The 21,992-nt window shown below is 40.3% G+C and overlaps 1 protein-coding gene and 1 long non-coding RNA gene across 15 annotated transcripts in view; one reads left to right on the top strand and one right to left on the bottom strand.

Annotated features, from left to right (window-relative positions):
- TRDN (triadin) overlaps window positions 1-21,992 on the bottom strand; it is a 163,230-nt gene that overhangs the window by 69,523 nt on the left and 71,715 nt on the right. For all 14 annotated transcript variants that reach the window (XM_077926033.1, XM_077926028.1, XM_077926036.1 and 11 more), the window contains 4 exons: window positions 11,757-11,822; window positions 3,030-3,065; window positions 793-855; window positions 612-674 (listed from right to left, as the gene is read on the bottom strand). In XM_077926033.1, coding sequence (XP_077782159.1) covers window positions 612-674; window positions 793-855; window positions 3,030-3,065; window positions 11,757-11,822 — 228 coding nt within the window. The remainder of the gene's footprint in view (window positions 1-611; window positions 675-792; window positions 856-3,029; window positions 3,066-11,756; window positions 11,823-21,992) is intronic.
- Window positions 4,682-19,416, top strand: LOC144327270 (uncharacterized). The gene is made up of 3 exons (XR_013392259.1): window positions 4,682-5,513; window positions 15,956-16,129; window positions 18,950-19,416. It is a non-coding gene; the product is annotated as an uncharacterized LOC144327270 (long non-coding RNA).

Genomic DNA, 21,992 nt, shown 5'->3' with positions numbered 1-21,992 from the left:
AGATGTACAGTACATTCCCAGGCAATACTACACAATTAGGTCAGCACTATACCCAAATTGCTTCCACATGCTTCCTTCTTTATGGGTGAAATTCAGCTGTGTCGATTCAGCAGAATCGACATCATCGTCAGAGCAAATTCCCTCCCCAGCCTCACTTAGTACCCCAAAATCTGCCCCAGAGGGTTTGAGGGAGCTATGGAGAAGATTTGGGGCATGGGGCTAGGTGTGGCAAATACAATGGGATGCTGCCACAAAGCTGCCCTCCCAACACTGGCATTGCTGTCATTTACTTGGATGGTGCAGGAGCAGGTCAGTGGTGAGGTCAGCATTGCACCTGTACATCGATGGGAGCACCGGATTGCCTCTGCTAGTCCACCCAAAAAGGCCTGACCTCACCACCACACCACCCACCCTATTCAGGTAAGTGGCAGCAATGCTGGGGTCAACAAGGTAGCTCCATTGCACTTCCCCTGCATGGGGGGCGGGCAGGGGGAGGAGAGGAAGGGGCTAAAGTGACTGCTTATCTGAATCCATCCAACAAGGCAAGTATCCATCATACAAATTCAGTTCAGTAATGATCTAGCAATGTCATACTTGTGCAGATAGCTTACCTTTCTTTTTAATTTCAGGAATAACTTTTTTTTCATGTGTTACCTTTTTCTTTTCTTCCACTTCTAAAACATGAATCAAAAAGTGACGATTTGGCTTTGCATCTTACGGAATTACAGTAGGCAGAGTTCTTTGAACATCAGGTCAATTAATTGCCACATCTTAAAACCAGAAACACCCTACCTTTTGTTTTAACTTCAGGAATAGCTTTCTTCTGTTGAACCACTTTTTTTGCTTTTTCTTCTTCTAAGGAATAAATGCAAAAGGCACTGTTTCACTGTGCATGTCTCACTTAAAATGTATAGTTCTTTTATTTTGAGGATCAGTTTCCACACTTGAGGAAAAATAAGAACTTAACAGGACCCAAACCCAGAAAGAATGCAAAGGTAGCAAATGTTACCTGGCCAAGTTGATAGCACATATCAACACAAGGGGCGGGATTCAACTAGGTTGTTGCATGTGTGGAATCTGCTTGTGCCATGGAACCTTTCCGCATTCTATTCCCGTGTCCCCTGAATCTGCTCTGAAGGGCATCCCCATGTGCATAGCCACTAAGAACTACTTTGAATTCCAGCCAATATATGCCAGGGCTGCAATTCAGTGAGGCATTTCCCTATTCATTTTAATGGGGGAAGGAGATGCCTGCATCCCCTTGCATTGACCAATCTGTTTCTTCCCTTGAATTTAATAGGACAAGGCAAGATGTCCAAATGAGAATACGGTGTGTGCATGGGGAGGTCTGAATCAGGTTGTGTATCCCCTGTGCTTTTTTTCTGGGAGGACGCAGGGGTATGCATACACCTAAACATTTTGTGAATTTAAGTTTGGCCTCAATATGAGTAGGAAAATTAGAGTACTCTATGCACTTGTATTCCAATAGGTTCGCTTATTGTTCAGGTAAGCAGTCATTTACCATGTGGTCTTATTGGAGAAACTAGACTAGCAACACTAGACTAGCAACACCTGCAACTTTTGAAAGTAGAAGATATTTATTTTGCATTATCCCCCTGCTCCCACCCTGGAACAAGTTTGATGAAGAACGTGTGTGAGCTCCTGACTCAGGCTTAGTAAACCATAGCATCTGGAGTGGTCACTGACACATTGCCAAAAAATTATAGATAAAAGAGACACAAATTTACATTAAAATGGCTTATGTATATGTATAGGTGTAAATTAAGAAATATTTACTATCCTTTTAAAGAGAAATATAGTATATCTCACTGCAGTGAGAAAGATATGGACAGTAACCTGTGTGTCTACTGAGACTGCTGTCTGAATACTAGTGGTCGAAAACCTAAAACACCTCCTCTCCTCCCCTTCTATGGTTCTTTAGCTTTTAAACTGGGCTTGGACTGGCCAGCCCTTAAAATAGAGTCAAATAAAGGAATGTCTTCAGACAGTTCTTCCAGTAGAGGACTATACCCTGTAAAACAGTATACATGCTACTCAATGTGCCAGAGTTTTACACTACTGGGCTGCAGATGGTACTTATATAATCGGATGGTCCCCATACCATTTTTAAAAACCCCTACATATAGAAAAACTAGGTGTCAAGATATAAACCAGGCCAGATTCCTTCTCCTGGACACCTAATTTCCTATGTGCATTTGTGTTGGGATAATGATGGTGTGGAGGCATTGGAGGTATCATGACTGAAGTAATATACTTTAAGCCCTGTTCATGCAACTGAATATGTGGGAAGAGGAGCATGGAATGCAAGAGGAAGTCCTGCCCCTGAATGTATTCACATCCATTCAATTAATCATGTGAACCTCCAGTGTAGATTAACACAGATTATCAGAAACCCTGTTTTTCTTTGTCTTCTCTCTCTCTCTCTCTCTCTCTCTCTCTTTTGCCGTGTGCCTACTCAAATGAGCAAGAATATGCACATAAGGTTTTTGCAGGGTTTTTATCTGTATGTGCAATACAATGCAAACCAACATAGAATACCAACCCAGCAAAAAAAAGGGGGGGCGTTAGATCCATATTTTCATTTTGGGATGTCTAGAGTAGCATAAGAAGGTGGCACAAGTGGCTGCAGGGAGGGGGGGGGAGAGAAAGCAGCAAATATTCTCATCCTCCTTCCTCCACAAGGGAACCTCCACTGGATCGCAGTGCCTTCCATGAATGGAAGAAGCCCTTTGCCAGATGGCCAATTTGGATCTGATCCAGTGTCTCCAATAAAACAAACAGAATCCAATAAAACAAACAGAATCTACATGCTCTCAGTATGCATTAGGATTTATTCCTGTGAGCAATTAATGATGCACAGGTCAAGAACTGAGCTTGCTGTTGAATTCCTGCTTTATTCATACACACATGTAGTGTATCTAGGCTAGTCATATGAAGAGAGCTTCAGTGAGAACTAGGTATCACTGATAACCTAAAAACAAAAGAAAACAACAATTTATACTACTTACTTATTGGCTTTGTAGTTGTCACATTAGGTTTTCCAACTGCATGAGCAAAATAATATAAATATTATTTAAAAAAAATATATAGTTAAACCAAGGAATAGAAATAATAAATTACAAAGGCTGAAAAAGCACAGCGTGTGCTCAGAAGCTTTAGCAAATGTGATTGAGAATATTATAAAACAGATATTTTCTCAAGAGCTAGAAACCACATAGTCATTTTGCATATTGCTTCCATAAATATAAGCAAAAACTATAGGGGAGGGTAAGGGATTGTTTAGAAACTTGACAGAATTTGCACGAAAACCAAATTGAATCTGCCTGTATGACAAACAATACAGTTCGGTGATATCTAAAATGCAATGGTATCTCCATTAAACTGTTTAGTCACATGAGTAACTCCTTCTTAGACCATTTTTCTTTTCACTCCACAGTGCATGGGCCAACTCAGGTTGATCAATTCAATCCACCACAAGTATATCTACAAGACAGATATATTCTGCATGTAAAAAGGATACTGCTTGGATTAAAAGTCCTCAAATCTAGCACCTTGGTATAAACCCATGACCTTCAGAAAGGGTCCATCGCTCTGTGGCAGACCAATGCAGAAGGTCCTAGGTTTTAACCCTGGCATCTCCAGATACCTCTGGGAAAAGAGTCCTGTCTGAAATGCTGGAGGGCTGCTGTGAGTCAGTATAGACAATACTGAGCTAGGTGGGCAAATGCTCTGAGTATAAGGCAGTTTCTTACACACACATGCTTGTTAAGGGATGCTTAATACAGTAAGCTCTGACTGTTTATGAACACCTGTTTATAAAATGTAATGTCTCCCTTTGTATGTCCAACAGCCGATCTGTACTACAGTGGTACCTCGGGTTACATACGCTTCAGGTTACATGCGCTTCAGGTTACAGACTCTGCTGACCCAGAAATAGTGCTTCAGGTTAAGAACTTTGCTTCAGGATGAGAACAGAAATCGTGCTCCGGCGGTGTGGCAGCAGCGGGAGGCCCCATTAGCTAAAGTGGTGCTTCAGGTTAAGAACAGTTTCAGGTTAAGTACGGACCTCCGGAACGAATTAAGTACTTAACCCGAGGTACCACTGTATTAGACTTAACAGCAACTACCAACTGTTCTGTGTATGACTGGATTTTTGCCAAGGCCCACTTCCCCCTGCAGCTCCCATGTTGCCTTCCATCCTGTTCTAGAAGATGCCTCTTCTGAACCATAAGTCCTTCCATGTGTGCAAGGACACCAGTTGGATTCCACCCTGTCTGTATAGTGTCCTTACATAGTTTAGTCACTATATGGAACTGGACAAGTTATATCTGGATGGTGTGTCCTGTAAGCTTTCATAGACCACTCCAAATACATTGGCAGTCCCAGGAACTTCTTAAGCTTATTCAAAGAAACATGATGTTTGGAGTAAGAAATATTATGCAATAGGTACTGATGTGGGAAGATTTAAAAACAAAACACGGAAGTATGATCTTTGGAAGTGTGGGAGAAATGTATTCAGCATTTGATGGGAACAGGGAATTTTAAGAAGGGCATATCGTGTTTTCTTACAAGCAAGTAGGCTGAAAAGAACTCATTCCAAGCTAAGTGTACATAGGCTTTGCAATCCAGGCCTCTTACATGTCTAGCCTCTTTTCAGAATCTTCCATTGCATTAGCCTGTCTCTGTCTCCCAAACATGTCATGACAGCTTCTTCTCCAAGCCTGACACCTCAGAGATGCATAAATGGGAAAAATAAAGCATGCTAACAGCCCACATAAAGAATTACTGGATCAAGGAGATTGCACACTCAGTTTGCCACAATATATGCAGCTTATTTAGGCCTTAGCAGCATTTCCAAGGGTGATCTTCTGTGATATCAAAGAACTGTTTTTAAAGTTTCCCAAACCGCATTTTCTTTTGCAGGCCCTATCCTACCTGCTACTGTGCAGAATCCCAGGTTTATGGGGAAGGTTCCTGGGAAATTGCCTGAATCAAAAAGGTGGTTTTCTAAAGTGAAATTTAACTTTTAAAAGTCACTGAGATTTATTTCTGAAGGAGTAAAGGATTGAAAGATGTGATGAGAAAAATAAGAAGGATTTAATGTTAAGCCTAAAAAGGTCAGGCATATTGTGCTGAATGGTCTTTGGTGGCTTCTGCAGCATCTCATGTTTTCCACCTGTGATGTCAAGTATCTTTTAAGAGATGGAGAGGAGGAGGGGAGTAAGAGTGCTGGCTTTCAGCCAAGTGTCCTTCAAAGTCGATTTGAGTGTAACAACAGCCTGTTGATCTGCTGGTGATGGGAAGCTCTAAATATAGCAATGCACTTGAGTTACAAGGCATGGTGTTACACAAATGAGACCCTCTCTGAAGAAATGCACTGCAAGGATCTGTATTTTCACACTTAAACTTCAAAGATGATACAGGTAGTAAGTCATATTAATGCTGACTCTGAAAGAGCTTGCCTGCCCATCCATCATCTGCAAGAGGAGGAGGTAAGAAAGGTGCTGAAAAAAAGCTATCCTCAATATGCTGTGTTGCTGGGGTAGGAGTGGGGATAACCAGAAGCAAAAATAAACTACGCAGGAGTGAATGCCAAAAGGGCCTACAAGGTGGTCTGGTTCACTTAAGTCTTTGATGCATCAAATGCTTATCTTTTGCTTCTTATCAAAATCCCTGGAAACCGTTATGGAGAGACTTTTGTGGGAGATATTTTATATATTAGCTCAGCTTTTGATAAAATATTGCTTTGAAGTTAGAAATGAAAAAGTACAGGAATATAGAAATGAAATGTATTACTATTAACAGAGTCTTTCAAAACTAATCAGCAACATGCTTTGTGTTTGAGATAGATGTCTGTCCTTGCACTAATCTATATTCATGCCAACTGCAACAACATTGTGTTTATGTGACACAGAGATATTATTAAGCATTACATAAATCTTTAAAACTCCACATTAAGACTATAATTCATTTTGGCTAGGTCAGGCCTATTTAACGGTGCAGGTACAGGTAGCTTTGTGCTACATGGTTTTGAACTTGATTTTGAGATAGAATTAAAGCCCTGTGGTTTGGGGGATATTTGTAGGAAAATACCACACATCACAAAGGTGCCCCTGGATAAGTATGATGAAAAATTTCAGAAGGATTGGTGCATGTTTTAAGAAGTTATGATGAATAAAAACAATTTGGGGGGGCTGTTTTCTGTCCAATAGACAAGACCCTTCCTTCTACATCCCTCCCAATGATTGGAAGTAAAAAGGGGAACCCTGAAAAAGTTATTTTCTAGGTGGACACTAGGCCTGACAGAAGACTACACCCCTCATTTCCTTCTCCACTGTCCTTAATTTGAGAACTTGGGAGTATGTTAACGCCCTCCCACCAGATGTCAAAGGGAAAAACAACTACCAGACTTTTAATAGGTTATTGTATTTTAGTGTTCTGTTGGAAGCCACCCAGAGTGGCTGGGGAAACCCAACCAGATGGGCGGGGTATAAATAATAAGTTGTTGTTGTTGTTGTTGTTGTTGTTGTTGTTGTTGTTGTTGTTGTTGTTGTTGTTGTTATAAAGAGGCAGTCTGAATCTAAGTTCTTTGGGAGGTCTGAAGCTCCGAGGCAGCCATGGGGCTTTGAGAGCACCCTACTTCCATTTGGCACACCTCAGAGATCATCTGTTTTGCCTCAGAAGAGCTCCCAATTCAGACCAGAACTGGGGAACCACTGGCACATGGGCCCACCAGACTTCCCCATCTGACCCACAAGGCCATTTTGGTCAAGCTATACCCACCTGCCCCTATATCTGGTATCATATATGACATCAAGTGTGGGGCAAGTAGAGACGAATCAGCTGACCGCTGGGACTTTGCCTGTACAATTTGATTTTAATCTGCACAGGCCAAAATGGGTCACCTGAGTTCACTGTGATGCCAGGTAGACAACCCTAATGACCTGACAGACTTGGCCCAAGTGGGAATGTGGGGGGTATGTCTCTGGCCTGCCAACCAGACCCTTTTCTCCACCCCTGACGTAGATATTGTTTGCATGCGGACATGCTCCTCACTGCCTGTCAACTCTCTCCGATTTATTATATGTAAAAATAGGGCATAATATGCACATGTACTGCCCATGTCACACTAAAGTAGTTTACTAGAATCCAAGCTCTGTATGTATCTTTGTACTAGTTTTTTTAGCATGAATTGCCCTGCACGATATGCACTACGCTTTCAATTCTTGTTAGCAATGAGGTAAGGGAAATTGCTGCAAATGTGAGCAGTACAATTATCCTGATATTTTACAAGTCCAACACTTGCAATAGTATGATTATATATGCATTTATCATCTCTCTCTTTTTCTTTTTTAAAAAATCCTTTAAACTTATGAAATAACTATTTTAAAACTACAGAAATATTAAGGCAATCTGCGAGCCTTTTAATGTAATTGTTAATGCTTTGAAATGCAAATTTCCCAATACATGCCATGCTGCCCCTGCCAATCAAAATATAAAATCAATCACTTTGATTTGCAAGAGAAAAAACTGTAGAATGACAAATGCTTGAAACAGCTATTGTTTGCTGTCATAGAACAACAGTCTTAGAGAACTGTATAAAGAAGCATGTTATATATATAATAAGCTTTGTCACACACATGCATATATACACACACACACACCACACAAATAACTGAAACAGTAAGCGACAAGACTGCTGTTCAGTAATGATACAATAGTTAACATATCATTCAATTTCAGACATTTCATTTGATTTTTATTCTTCAAGGGACTGTAGATTGATTGACTGAGAACATGAACAGCAGAGTTTTTATTCTCCATTCTGTATTACAAATCCACTTTGTGTTAGGCAACTGAGTCCCAGGGAGGTTTAAAAGTGTGCACTAAAAAAAATACTAGCAAACGGAATGCAAATTGCCTATAATATGCCAGTTGTCTTAGCTCAGGGATGAGCAAATCTAGGCTCAGGAGTCAAATATACTCCTCCAAACCTCTCTTATTTTTCCTTCAGGGCTTCTGCTAGGGCCATATTCCTCACCATCCCAGCTTTGCACCCTCCTTGGATATTTTGCCTGGCTGGAATGTGTCCTTAAACTCAGATAAAACCCCTTACTTGCCAAAATTTGGAATAGAGAGGGGTGTAGGAGTATGTGTAGAAATTGCCTGCTGCATGAAGAAGGGGAAACTTGAAACTTTTCAGTGACAGTCCTGTATCACGTGTGTAGCTCCCACCTCAATGCGCTCAAAGTCAGAAATGCTCTATTTTCCATGAAGAAAACTGTCATTTATCTCTCCTCTATTTTGTTGCTTTTTTTAACCTACAATTTTGTACGTCAGTTCAGCAAACTGTTTCGTTAATGCTCGCTTTCAAAGAAATAATTATCCTTCCATTTTTAATCATTATTTTGTTCATCTTTGCTCGGAGCTTTTCAAATGCAAAGTGTCACTCTTGTTCCAGAGAATACTAAATTTATATTTCTTGGTCTCTAGAGTTATTACTTGGTGCTCCATAATTCCAGACTATGCCCACACAGACTATCCCTATGATCCACATTTCTTTCTCAAACTTAAATGCTGGACTACAGCCCCAGACAACCAGCTCTACGCAACATGCTGTTTCTTTATGTCAAATTTTGTAAGGAGCTCATTTATTGCCTTCTTTTGACTCTCCATTCTTGAATAAATCCCACTGACTTCTGATAACTGAGTTCTTGGAAAGAAAATACGGCCCATTTATTTTTCTACAAGGCGCATGGATTCAGCTGTGTATGCCTCGTTCACCATTACTGCAGCTGCATGCATTAATTAGCTAAAACGATTGCGTACAGCCACCACTGATATGAAACATACATTGTTCATTCAATAATGGCTAAAACTCCTCAAGAAGATGCAGAAGTCATACTTCTCAAGAATAGAAACTAAATATTAATTTCATTACTTTTAAAACTTAAAGTAGTGATTACATCTTAAGACAATGTATATTTACTATAATGACAAACAGGTTGAAACAGCAGCATTCAGTTCCTAAAGGGTATGGATTTGCTAATAAGCACAGGAGGAGCAGAACAGTTGCATCCATCAAAAACAACAAGCAAAAAAATCTGCTTAACACCAGACAGTGTAAGGTTCAAACTGGGAATCAAGGATTGGTTTTTTTCCTTGCTCTAGCCATAAGCCAGTCTGTCAGAGGAACTTGCTTTTTGATTGGATAGATAGATAGATATAGATATAGATAGTGTATGTGTATAGATAAATGATCCTTTAAAACACGCTGATCATTATAAGAAAAGCATTCTGCTTTCATTTTCATTTTTAATGAATATTTAATGAATATTACAAAAACCAAGAATATTTTTCTTATTAAGTGGTATATAAATCTTCCTAAATAATTTTTTTAAAAATCAGAAGGGGAGATTTTCACAATGCTTCAACAAAACTTTATTACATTTTCCTCTTGCCCATCTTTCAAAGAGCGCAGGGGAGCGTATATGATGCCTGTCTCGCACACTCACACCCTGCGGCCATTTTACCCTGAGAAGTTTAGGCATATTGCTGCTGTGTAGGCTGCAAAATGAAGCCTTGGAACATGAAAGAGAATTGAGTAGCTTCACAGATATTACACAAAATTTAAAGGGAAATTGTAGGCAGAGAGTAGGCTGAAAAGATGAGGGAGATAACAGATGGAGTATTGTATTCAGTTCTGAAGAGCACAGTTCAAAAAAGAACATTATTGACAAGTTGGAAGAACTATGAGGATAATAAAAGTTTTAGAAGACAAATCACATCAGGAAACCCTGAAAGAGCTTGGTATGTTAGCTTAGAGAAAAAGAAGATTAAGAGGGAATATGTTGGTAGTTTTAAAATATTGCCAAGAAAGGAGAACTGTTTTTTCACTCTACCCACTGTGGACAGGAGAGCAATGGATTCAAATTAAAATGCGACAGATTCCAGTGAAGCATTAGGAAACGTTTCTAGCTACAAGGATGATTCGGCAAAAGAATAAACTTCTTTAAAAGTTGCAGAATCTTTTTCTTTTGGGGGGGCAGTTTCAATACAAATTTGAACAGGGTTGTCATGGCTTGCTATTTAGTTATGGCATGGGACACCTCTATTTCAGAACACATGTTATTATCGTCCAGGCAAACCCTATTATTTCTTTCCTGAAAGGGCACACTGAACAACTGCTTTCTGACTCAGGGAAATGGGGCTTTGTACTACATACAAATCCCTTCACTTCACAAAGGGTGACTATACTGTGCTCACAACATTGTCATAGTTATTATGAAGTGTAAAATATAATTGCAAAAAAATGCCCTTAAAATACGCTGCTGTCCTCCCCTCATCAGTAAAAATCTTTGAAGACACCTGCTGTCCAAAGGCCTATGTAGTCCAACATCCTGTTTCTCAAATTAGTCAATCAAGTGCCTCTGGGAATCTCATTAAACAGGACATGTTGACAATAGCCACAACCTAAATGTGGACCCTGGGTGTGAAAAGGTTGAAGACACATACAGGCTGCCTTCATGTAGAAAACAGTTCTATGACAGACGTTAAATGAGAAAATTGTATAAAGCCAGACACAAGGCCAGCCTGTTTTACAGTTAACCTATGAAGCAGCAAATGGCGACTGTTTTCAGACTGAATCCAATTGAGTCTATGCTGTCCTCCTATTCACAGAAGCCTCTTTGATCCAGCAGAAGCTTCTGTTAATGGAAGGGGGAAATGAGTGGATTTTTGAAAATTCACCCTTTCTCCTGTAGTCCCCTGTTTCACCTTCCACAGAGAGTTTCCCAACCCTCTGGAACAGATCTGGTGGTGGCAGCACAGGGAACTGCAGAAAGAAGAGGGGAATAATCGCCTTCCACAAGGGGTACTGTTGGATACAGCTCCTAAAACTGCCGAGAAAAATAATGTATCGATTGAAAAATATAGATGCTTAGAGTCAAGTGTAATTAAGTGGCACAAAACCTGCTAAAATAAGTAAATATTCAAGGCTGTTAATCTGCAGCATGCAGTCTAAAGCAATAGTCTTAAGAATGCAGTAGCAAAAATGAGTGAGGATCTACTTTTATAACTTGAACCTGTTTAAAACCCACTAAAGTTATTGGGTTGTTGTCAATACTGTGTGAGCAGAAGGCAGATTGTGCAAGGGTTAAGGCAACTGGAAGAGTCCTGTTGGAGCAGAACAAGGCCTTTGTAGTCAAGCATTTGCTTCTCAAAGTGGCCAACCTGATGCCTGGGGAAAGCCCACAAGCAGGGTGCTAGCACAGTAGCACTCTCCTGCTCATGATGCTACTCAGAAGCACAATGTCTTCGATCCTAGACGTAATATAGGCATCATGACTAGCTGCCATTTTCATTCCTGTCTCAGCTCCCTGTACTCCCCATGAAAAGTCATCCCAGAGTGGTGGAGAAGGAGAGGCAGGCAAACATTGTGGACTGTGTCATCTGAGGAATCCACCTGAAATTGGGTGGGAATCCTGCTCTACTTGATCAAGGTTCACGATTTTGAGGTGATTCCACTGCAACCTTCAAGTCATAGCCCACAATGTTCAGTAGAACCCCCCTAAACAGCCCTAGAGACTTTATGGGAAAGTCATACATTATGTGAGCTTCATTTTTGCTCACACAACACTGGATACAGTTCATAAGGCTGGCCTCAGTAAAAGCAGGGTTAGGATTCCCCATAAGAATCTATGAGTAATTTTTTTATGAACAGAAACTGAACTTGCCTTCAACATCGGGGATTGCAGGTGTCATTGCTGGGGTCTGTGGAAACCAAAGGTGAGGAGGCGGCCCTGAACATAAGACAGGAATGAGAGAGCATTGATGAACAAAGAAAACATTATTTCCAATGTAGTGCCTACTTAGGCATTCATGGAATGCACTTTCTTTTTAACAATCTCTGAGCAGCCTGGACTCTCTTCTGAATTGTTTGTGTTTATTACTAAATACCTATCAGCAATGGAATGGAATGGCAGAACAAACAAAACTCATCGGGTCTGTCTTTTAGATTGCTAAGCAAGAAATTGCAGAAGTTAAGTAAAACAGCAGAAACTTATTTTTTGAATTAATTGCTATGTAATATTTCTTCAGGACTAAATAACACAAAAAATATTTTTAAAAATAAATAAATTATTAGGTTTTACATTTTAGTATTCAACACATTTATCAAATAAACAAAGAAGATAGAATAAATAGAAGATAGAAATGAAAACAAAACCCCACCCCGTGACTTCCCTCAACTTCCCCTTCTGGTTCTTTAATAATTTGTTACTTCTGCTTGATTTCCCGCCCTTGTTTTTCATCTTTTAATTGCATACTCTTATATTTTTATTATTTTAAAACCAAATTTTCTTCAAATTACATCTTACATTTAATTAATTTTCATATTATTATCTCTTAACTTTTACCCTTGTTTTCTTAATTGTAAGTGTTTACTCAAACCCTTCTCTGAGTAAAGAACACAAAAGATCAACATAATAAAAAGCTTTCACATTCATGCCTCCTTTTATGAATGACAGTACACTTTCTTCTGCTTTTAACATAAAGGGCCAGTCTCATTAACCAATATCCAGTGGTATATTACGTATACTGTTCTGCCTAGAACTATAGCGCTATGATGATTTAATGGGCTGCTATGTTATGTTCAGATGGTGCGTTCCTCTCAGGACAGCTTTTTACATCACATAGAAAGAAGAAGGGACATGAATGAGTCCCACTTCCATTTATCACACTTATGAAATAATATGCAATGGAGAAAACTATGTATTTCCCACAGGTGTCCGTGCATCATTGGATCATTGTACAGCATGGTGGAATCTACACACATATTTTTTAAAAATGCTGTTACGTTTTGAAAAGTATATTGAATTTGGCATAGATCAGTGTTGCCATCTAGTTTTATTTGTAGCTGTATAGCTGAATCCTATGTCAGCCTGCCCCAACCTAGTGCTTTCAATACGTATTGGTCTCCAGTTCCTATAACCTCTCACCTTTGGCCCTGGTTGGGGGTGATGGGATGGTTGGGGGTGATGTTCAGGTGTTTGCCTGAATGTGTGAACTGTATCTGCGGACTCAGGATGGGCACCTACACACAAGCCTCATCCTAATGTCCCTGCATGCACCATGCGCCATGCTCAGTTCCCAGCCTTCTTGTGCTGAGCATGGGTCTTTTACTTGTGTTTGCTTGAACATGAGTAGAACTCTCCACAAAAGCTGGGTCTCCTGTTGCACAGCATTCTAGTCATGTTCAAGTGAGCTTGAGTAGAAGCCCCCTGTAGACCTTCACTGCTCAACAAGGAGATGGTCAGGAGGTGAAAGGTGTGTCTGATGGGTGTGAGAATTTAGCAATGGAGATTCAGTATGTGCCCCTCCCTCCTTCCACTGATAACAGTGTTTAGAAGTTCAGGCAATGCCTGAACACACCATATCCTTTGGGGCTTAAATAAAACAAAACTGGAAGCAACAGCTTCTTTCGGAACAGCAATCCATGGGACTAGAATATTCTTGCTCTCTGCTAGTAAATAGCTCCATCCATGCTTGGAGGGTAATTACAGTTAAAAAGTCGATTATTCACCATCCCACCAGCCCCAATTACATTTGAGATGTGTTGGCAGTCAGTCTGGCAATAAATAGTTCCTGCACCTGTTGGGTTTGTCTCATGAATCTTTCTGCGATGTGGTGCCCCCTTACTCCTTTTGTATTTTCTTTTCAAAAGAGATATATTACCCTTTAGCAATATTTTCATAAATATTGAAAACAGATGCCACTCACAAAAGGAATAGTAATACTTATGACCCAAACACCATGGTGTAATATGGATGCAGAGCTAGGACACTTTTATAGCAGAGATTTCTGCAGGGACTTTTAACAGAGTAGCAAAGTAGAACGTTTCAGAAGCTTTGCTTCTATCATCACACAACAATATTTTTTAATGCCCACATTTGTGGGAAATTATTTTGTAAATATACATTTTCAACTTTCGTTCTGGCATCCCAGCCTTCAGGACAGATAATGAATGAACAAAGGTGTGCTTTACATACAGTGGTACCTCAGGTTACATACGCTTCAGATTACATACGCTTCAGGTTACATATGCTTCAGGTTACAGACTCCGCTAACCCAGAAATAGTGCTTCAGGTTAAGAACTTTGCTTCAGGATGAGAACAGAAATCTGGCTCCAGTGGCGCAGCAGCAGCAGGAGGCCCCATTAGCTAAAGTGGTGCTTCAGGTTAAGAACAGTTTCAGGTTAAGTACGGACCTCCAGAACGAATTAAGTACTTAACCTGAGGTACCACTGTATTTTCAAAATAGATCTGACAGTTGATCTAGGATTTTAATCCGAAATTCCTAAAACTATCCTGAACACACACCAAGGCAATCCTATACACACTTACCTGAAGAGAAGAGTTTGGATTTGATATCCCGCTTTATCGCTATCCTAAGGAATCTCAAAGCAGCTAACAATCTCCTTTCCCTTCCTCCCCCACAACAAGCACTCTGTGAAGTGAGCGGGGCTGAGAGACTTCATAGAAGTGTGACTAGCCCAAGGTCACCCAGCAGCTGCATGTGGAAGAGTGGGGATGCGAACCCGGTTCCCCAGATTATGAGTCCACCGCGCTTAACCACTACACCACACTGGGAGTAAGTCCCACTGAACTCAGCAGCGCTTTCATTTGAATAGATATCTATAGGATTGCACTGTTTAATTCAATAGCTCAATCTTTAAGATAAATATTGCAAGGTAACCTATTTTACTTTTTTCCTGGACTTTTTTCTGCAGAATTTGAGTTGAGATTTGAACTGTAGAATTATATCCTAAAGGTGTATACCAAACTTCACCCTCATTCAAGGCAGATGTTTAATTACAATCAATTTAGCACACAGAAACCCAAAACACAGAGATGGAGGAAGGATGCTTATTTAAACCTGAAATACTTATGCTTATTTAAATGCTTATTTAAACCTGAAATACAGAATTATGGGAATAATTGTAGCCAATTTCATTCTAATATCCTAATGTTCAGCGGAGCTATCACATTATCATCAAACCCAACAGAATGCAGATTGGGCCACACTTTGCTTGGTGCATACTCCCCAAACCCATGCAAATTCATGCTTGTATTTGCATAAAATGCAAAACATGCAATTCCTTTAAAAATGTTATATCCAAATTTATTTTAAAAGCATGTATGTATCCGTTTTGGTGAATAAAGCTCCTACAAGAGTTTTTTGTTTCTGTTAATAACAGGAAAAGGCTGCATAGCTCAAGGCTGCATGCAAAAGATCCAAAATTCAATCCCTGCCAGCTCCAGTCGCTGCCAATCAGTGTAGACAGTAGTAATCTAGAGGGACCAATGGCCCTACTAGGTGGAAGGCAGCTTCTTATGTTCCTGTGTAATCAGAATACTATGTTCACTGGAGAATTCTAGAAGCTAATGAACCTCCCACACTTTTATACTTTGGAAAATTGCATGGAAGCTTGCAGGCGTTTGCTTGGTAAGACATTGCCACAAACATCACAAATGTTACCACTATAATATATATATATATATATATTAAAGTTATTTATTAATTTATATACAGCTTACACACCAGAATGGCTTCTAAGTGTTTTACAACTATAAAATCAATCATAAAATTCATACATAATTTATATACACAACCAAACAGTTCTATCCAAACAGCAAAACATAATGAATTAAAATACAAACAAAACAAGGCAGTTAAAAATGTATAGCAACTAAAATGGTTTAGAACAAACAAACAAAAAATAGCTGGTGGGATGCCAAAGCTGATGGCGCCTCTTGTATTTCAGCAGAGAGGTTATTCTGCAGTACTGATGCCCACCAGTGGAAAACCCACCTCTGTGTTACCAAAAAGCAATCATCATCAGGCCATAGCAAAGCTCAGAACTTTGTTGTTGCAGAGTTAAACCAGATGTCATCCAACTTTGCCACGGAGAGCTGCCTAAACCCATTCTAGAGACGCATGTCTCACATCAGAATACTTCTGAACACAATTCATGAGGAATTTTGACCCATGACTTCCCAGCTATTGCCCAAATCTTAAAAACGAGACTGGAAGGCTTTGAAAGCTAATGGTGAGTACATCAGAAGCAATTATTTGCACACATGAATTATTTGCTATAGGGAAGACTAAAGATGTCACCAAAACCTAATTACCTGGTTCAGAATACAAACCAAACAGTATTCTGTGCCATGCATTCTGCCATCAGCTGATCATACATCTCCCAATTAGCTGAATTTTAGGCCCTTATGCAAAAGCTCTGATGTTCACTCTGAAACTATCCTAGATTACTGCAACATGAAGTGAAGTACATATGTGTAGACTGTTTTTTCTTGCCCAACTCTTGTTGATTACTGTGAACTGCTTGCCTGGACCACCTTACCGATTCTTATATTACATGAGCATTTTTTCGTTTCAGTCCAGTGGCGTAGCGTGGGGGGTGCAGGGGGGGGCCGGCCGCACTGGGCGCAACATCTGGGGTTAGGGCAAATCCACAGGTTAGGGGGCGCAAATCCACAGGTTAGGGGGCGCAAATTACTTGCCTTGCCCCGGGTGCTGACAACCCACGCTACGCCACTGTTTCAGTCAAATGCATTTAGCTGTTTTCACTATTTCTATTATTGTTGTACCCAATCCAGATCTAGAACCATCTTTTATTCCTGTTTGTTTTGGGAGTTAGGGTGGTGCTTGAATTGCTAGGCACCATACTTGACAGTGTGCAGATATGGCACCATCCATGCGTACCAAAAAGACACGCTAGGAGAGAACTGTAAGAAAATAGATGAGTTCTCTCATGTCTGCATACCCCAAAAGCTAAATGCTCACTGAGGAATCCAGTTCCAAAAGGAGTTGACACATTGCTACATAAAACTCCTCAGACATTTCATATAATTGGACACCACATCCAACATGGTTCTTTCAAAGAAGGCAGATTACGTATTCAGCTGCAAATCACTGAATGTTCAGTAATCAAGTGTGAAGATATCAAGTGGACTATGGCAAGTGTGAACCATTCCAAGGACAGGTGAGTGACTTTCAGGAAAAGTTTTAATAAAGAAATTGAGCTAAAGGTTTTTTTTTGTGTGTTTTTTTTAAAAGAGTTTGATAAAAATTATTTAAAGCCCAATTAGTTTGCCCATTGCCATGCAAAGGAAATGTGATAAATTACACAACCAGAATTTAAAAAAAATTATGGAAGCTGATAAAGGGCTGATGCTCAGGAGGTTGAGTAAGCCAGTAATGAAAAAAGATGGCTGATCATTAAACTGCCACAGACTTCCCCAGAAGAGGACATGGTCTAGCACCTACAGGTGTTTGCTTTAGGGCCTGAGTATATAAAAAAAATTAAAACAGAAAAAAACTTCAACTTGGCAGATGCAAAAAGACCCCTAGGTCAAAATGTTTCTTTTGAAAGGGCCCTCTTCTATCCTGATAAAAGGCCTATCTTATGTTTCCATGTGTTATTAAATGCCTCTCTATTCACTTTGATGAGGAGACACAGAATAGAAGAGCTGAATTAATATTTTATCCATTCTTTTGATTAAATATGTTAAAGGGGGTATCCTAAGTCAATTTGCCCTCCCCTGAATAGGTTCAAAGCACAGTTTTAAATTACCTCACAACTATACTGAGAACTGAGAAAGTGGAATACAAATATCATTACAGTCCATGTCTAAATGGTCCTTGACATTAATGCCAGGCAGTATATAAGAAAAGGCTGACCACCCGCCACTAGTAACCCTGCTGTTAATAAGATTGTAGTCAATCAGATGTTTATTGGAAAAATAAGTGGTGCTCATTCATATTATAGCAGGACCTTGTGGAAAACGTATCCATTTAGAGCCTTTGTAATTTTCAACCATGTTGAAAGATCTGAAACCCTTTGGGTAATATCCCTAAGTCATACTCATAGCAGACCCATTGACTAACCACCTGATAACTCTTGCTATTTAACTCGGCACTGAAGCATAATTTTTGTTCTGTTATTCCTATCCTGCCTAATTTGCCTTAACCATGACAGCCCATCTTCAAAGCTAATGTCAACAGTGGCTGGTCCTAATCTGCTAAATACACCAAGCCTGAACCTACTAGCCATGATTGTCCAAGACTTGCAAAGCTAAAAAAAAAAATCACTCTAAAGAGAGCCTGTGCCTAAGAGGAGAAATCACCCACCTAGGTAAAAGGCTGCTTACCTCTGGGAGTTGTCATTTTTAGGGCCTCCTCAGAAAACTACCTTCCCTTCAGATAAAGATATTATAATTATAGTAACCTTTTATGTTCATTTCTAAATTGTTTGCACTGATTAATGCCTTTATCTTTCAATAAAAACATCATTTTCGGAATAACTCTGCAAGCTCAAATCTAACCCCACATGGCTACATCTTCAGGTAACGATAATGATCTTCAGAAGACCATATACATTGAGAATGCAGAAAGAAACCCAGCAACCCAAGTACACCTTCTTTAGTGGTCTTTCCAAGATGTCCACCTTGAGGATAGGAAGCACAATTTAGGGCTACTGGTTGCAGCTAATTACCTCTTTGGCATATTTCACAAATGGAGGTCTTAGAACCTACAAAATCCAGTAAAACAGGGGCATTCAAATCCTCCTTCATGGTCAGGTTTGTGACAGGAGTAATCAAAGGTAAAGCTAAGGCTTTGTACCCAGCCAAAAGGTGAATGCTGCTGATGTTGTCAATGTAGACAAAAAGCACATGGGGGCGGGGGAGGTACTTTGAAGGGAAGATAAGAAACCCATTCTTTGGTGTTGTTTGTTACTATCCAAGCAGAAAGAGCAGACAGGCAGTGCTGAGAAACATAGCTGGGTGGATGGCGTGTAGAAAGAAAAGAGCAGAAGACCAATAATATACTCCTGTTTCATGAATTGCAACAGATGGAAGGCCTATTCCCGAAGAATATACAATGACTGAAGAGAGGAGCTGGATTAGAACTGATACATGGAAAGTTAAGGCCTGGTAGAAGCCAAACCAAAGAGGGTACTCAAGTTTATCACCATGCTTTCTCAATGCATCATCTCAGTGCAATGGAACGAGGATACATTTGCAGATACTTTCTCCAAGAACATGAAGAATAAATGAATAAAGTTAACAGCCATCCACAATTTTGCTGATACAGGGAAGGCTTTCCCACCAAACTGCTAATACTTCTTAGTCTAGCTTCTCAGCTGACACCACACTTTTATTTAAATAATGGCAAGTCATAAGTTTCTGACTAACTTTGTATCACAGAATCTCAGCTTCTAACTATTATGCAGTGTATTCTCATGGTTTAAAAGTGGAGTGGTGGGTGAAAAACAAGGAACTCATAATTATGGCTATCTTTAGGAGGCTCAGAGTAGATACAACTCCCATTGCAACCCACTGTTCTGTGCAGCTCAGAACCAAGCACTTAATTAAAAAGATTATTGCTGATATTACAGTATCGCAACCTCTAATGTTCCATGAGGTCAATGTATCCTGGGGATGCTGTAATAGGACTGGTAAGCTCAGCTATAACAAGCAGCAATGCAATTAATCATTTAAATGTTTATAATCTGGTACACTTGCTATCTACCAGGGAGCACGCAAGCATGCTAATAGGATGACCCCTGCCTCCAGTATGAGGGATTAGATATTGACCATCAAAATATTCAGTATGTTTTGCTTGATTTTTTAAAAAAGAAAATATTTGAGCCACTGGTGGAGGAAGAGGAGTGCAGAGGGAGCTCACTGCCCCCGGCAGCACGATTCTGGCAGGGTGCCATTGTGGCTGCACCCCCCGCCCGTGCTGGTCGCCCCGGCTCCGCAGGCATCGTGCCACGCCCCCAGGACGTGCGCCAGCCACGCCCCCACCTGCTCTCCCCTCCCCCCCCCCGGTGCCAGAGCATGAAGCTCCGCCACTGATTTGAGCCCAACCTTTCAGAAAATTCCAGGCAGATTCTGGAAAAAAAGAATGGAGTACCATCCTCTTCCTAAACAGCAGGAGACAGGAATAAAGCATGATTGTGGACAAGTGAACACACAGATATATTTAAAAAATGCTTTATACCAAAGCAGACCCTTGGCTAATCTAGCTTTCTATTGCCTATTCAGACTGACAGTGGCTATTCAAGGACTCAAACGCCTTTCTTAACCTTGCTGTATGAGAGCCTTTAAGCTGAGCCCTGAGCCCTTGGACCTTCTGCATGCAGACTCTATGTCACGCAAAGACATTAACATGCTTTATTCCAAATCAGACCATTGGTCTATTTAGCCCACCATGATGTACTGGTGCTCTCCAAGGTCTCAGGTAGAAAGCTTTTCCAGTCCATTTTTCTTTTAAGTGAAGATCCAGTCACTTTAAAGTGAAGAACCTAGGTCCCTAGTGCAAAACCTGCACTCTTCTCTTGGGCTATTTGCACTGATCTAGAGCTAGATTGGGGCATTTATATTCTGAATAATTATATTAATATATTTTACTATAGGGAAGAAAGTTGTGAAGCATATTTAGAATGAGAAGATGAACATAAATGCATTTCATATACTGTATAGTATTGTTCCCAGTTGTGAGCTAATCACTTCAGATAATGATTGCTGATGGATACATTTTTCAGATGTATTTTCTGAATGGTGCACATAATATGTCATTTATTATTGTGCACTGCAGCCTTCTAGAATTTCAGCTTGCAGTTTACAGGATCAATTAGGCACTACTTGACATAAATCTTTTGCTCTGGTGTGAACTGTCAGCTTCACTAAGCAAATATAAATGAAGCTACCACGAAAGACCAAACTATTTTAAGTCATAAACCAAAGAGAGCAGGTGTACACAATGAAGACGAACTTTAAAAGAGCAAAGATTTGTTTTGAAGAAAAGACATAAGTTGAGACAATTGCTTGCGACACTATTTCTGGAGCTAATGTGAAGCAGCAGTGGTGAGAATTTCTATATAGCTAGAAAATATTCCGTGAATCCTAACAAGATGGATTTAATATGACAAGAAGATGTCATTTGATTCCCCAGGATTCCTTTCTCTTTGTCCCCTCTGCACTCCAGTGGCCTTCTTTGCTGACAGAAGAGCCCTAATAAGCAGCACTCTTCATCATGCTCACACTGCTCAAAAACGACAAGAGCCTATGTGCAGTACTGAAAAAAGACAGCATCTTTTTATGCAGTTGCCAATACTAGCTAATGGCAAGTTCACTAAACTGAAAAGAAAACACAGTGAGCAGGACTTCATTTTCAGGACTAAGCTATAAAAGTCAGGGCTGCTTAACTGGGGTACAATATATTAAGGTCATCATCAGCATCACGATCCCATCCTTCCTTCATTGAGCTCTGCAGGCATGCTTGGATCTTCCCCATTCCATCCTCAGAGCAGCCCTATGGTGTAGATCAGGTTGAGTGACAGTGGCTGGCCCTTGCCACCCAGTGAGAGTCATGGCTGAACAGGGTTTGGATCACAGGCCACTCTAGTTCTAGTCCAGCACTGCAACCGCAATACAACACTGGCAAGAGGTAGGAGAAAATCACACACACACTTCTGTTTCGGATGACATATCATTCTTTCTATAAGGAGCATATATATCTGTTGACAACTCACTGGTTCTGCAAACTGAGCAACTATTGTTAGAAACATGCATACATTTGGAGCTTGCTTCGGGCATTCACTTGCAGACTTGTGAAGGGGCTTTGCAGGGAACCTGTGGGACTAGCTCCACTCAGCCAGTGATGCCACACCTGCCAGCAACAGGTGATTTTCTGAATCTGAAGGAGAGCACCTTCATTACTTGCAGGGTTTCCAACACTGGGATGGGAAGCTTGTTGGGCAATCTCAAAAGATGGTGCTGGAGGACATCTATGTGATGCCCTGAACACTGGCCTATGTGGTTCCAAGAGGTTCCAACTTGCCCCCCTGCTATTTATTTAACATGAAGGAGTGTCTCCACTCCCATCTT

Source organism: Podarcis muralis, chromosome 3, assembly GCF_964188315.1.
Source record: "Podarcis muralis chromosome 3, rPodMur119.hap1.1, whole genome shotgun sequence".
NCBI classification, from domain to species: domain Eukaryota; kingdom Metazoa; phylum Chordata; class Lepidosauria; order Squamata; family Lacertidae; genus Podarcis; species Podarcis muralis.
This window is presented reverse-complemented; position numbering and strand designations above follow the sequence as displayed.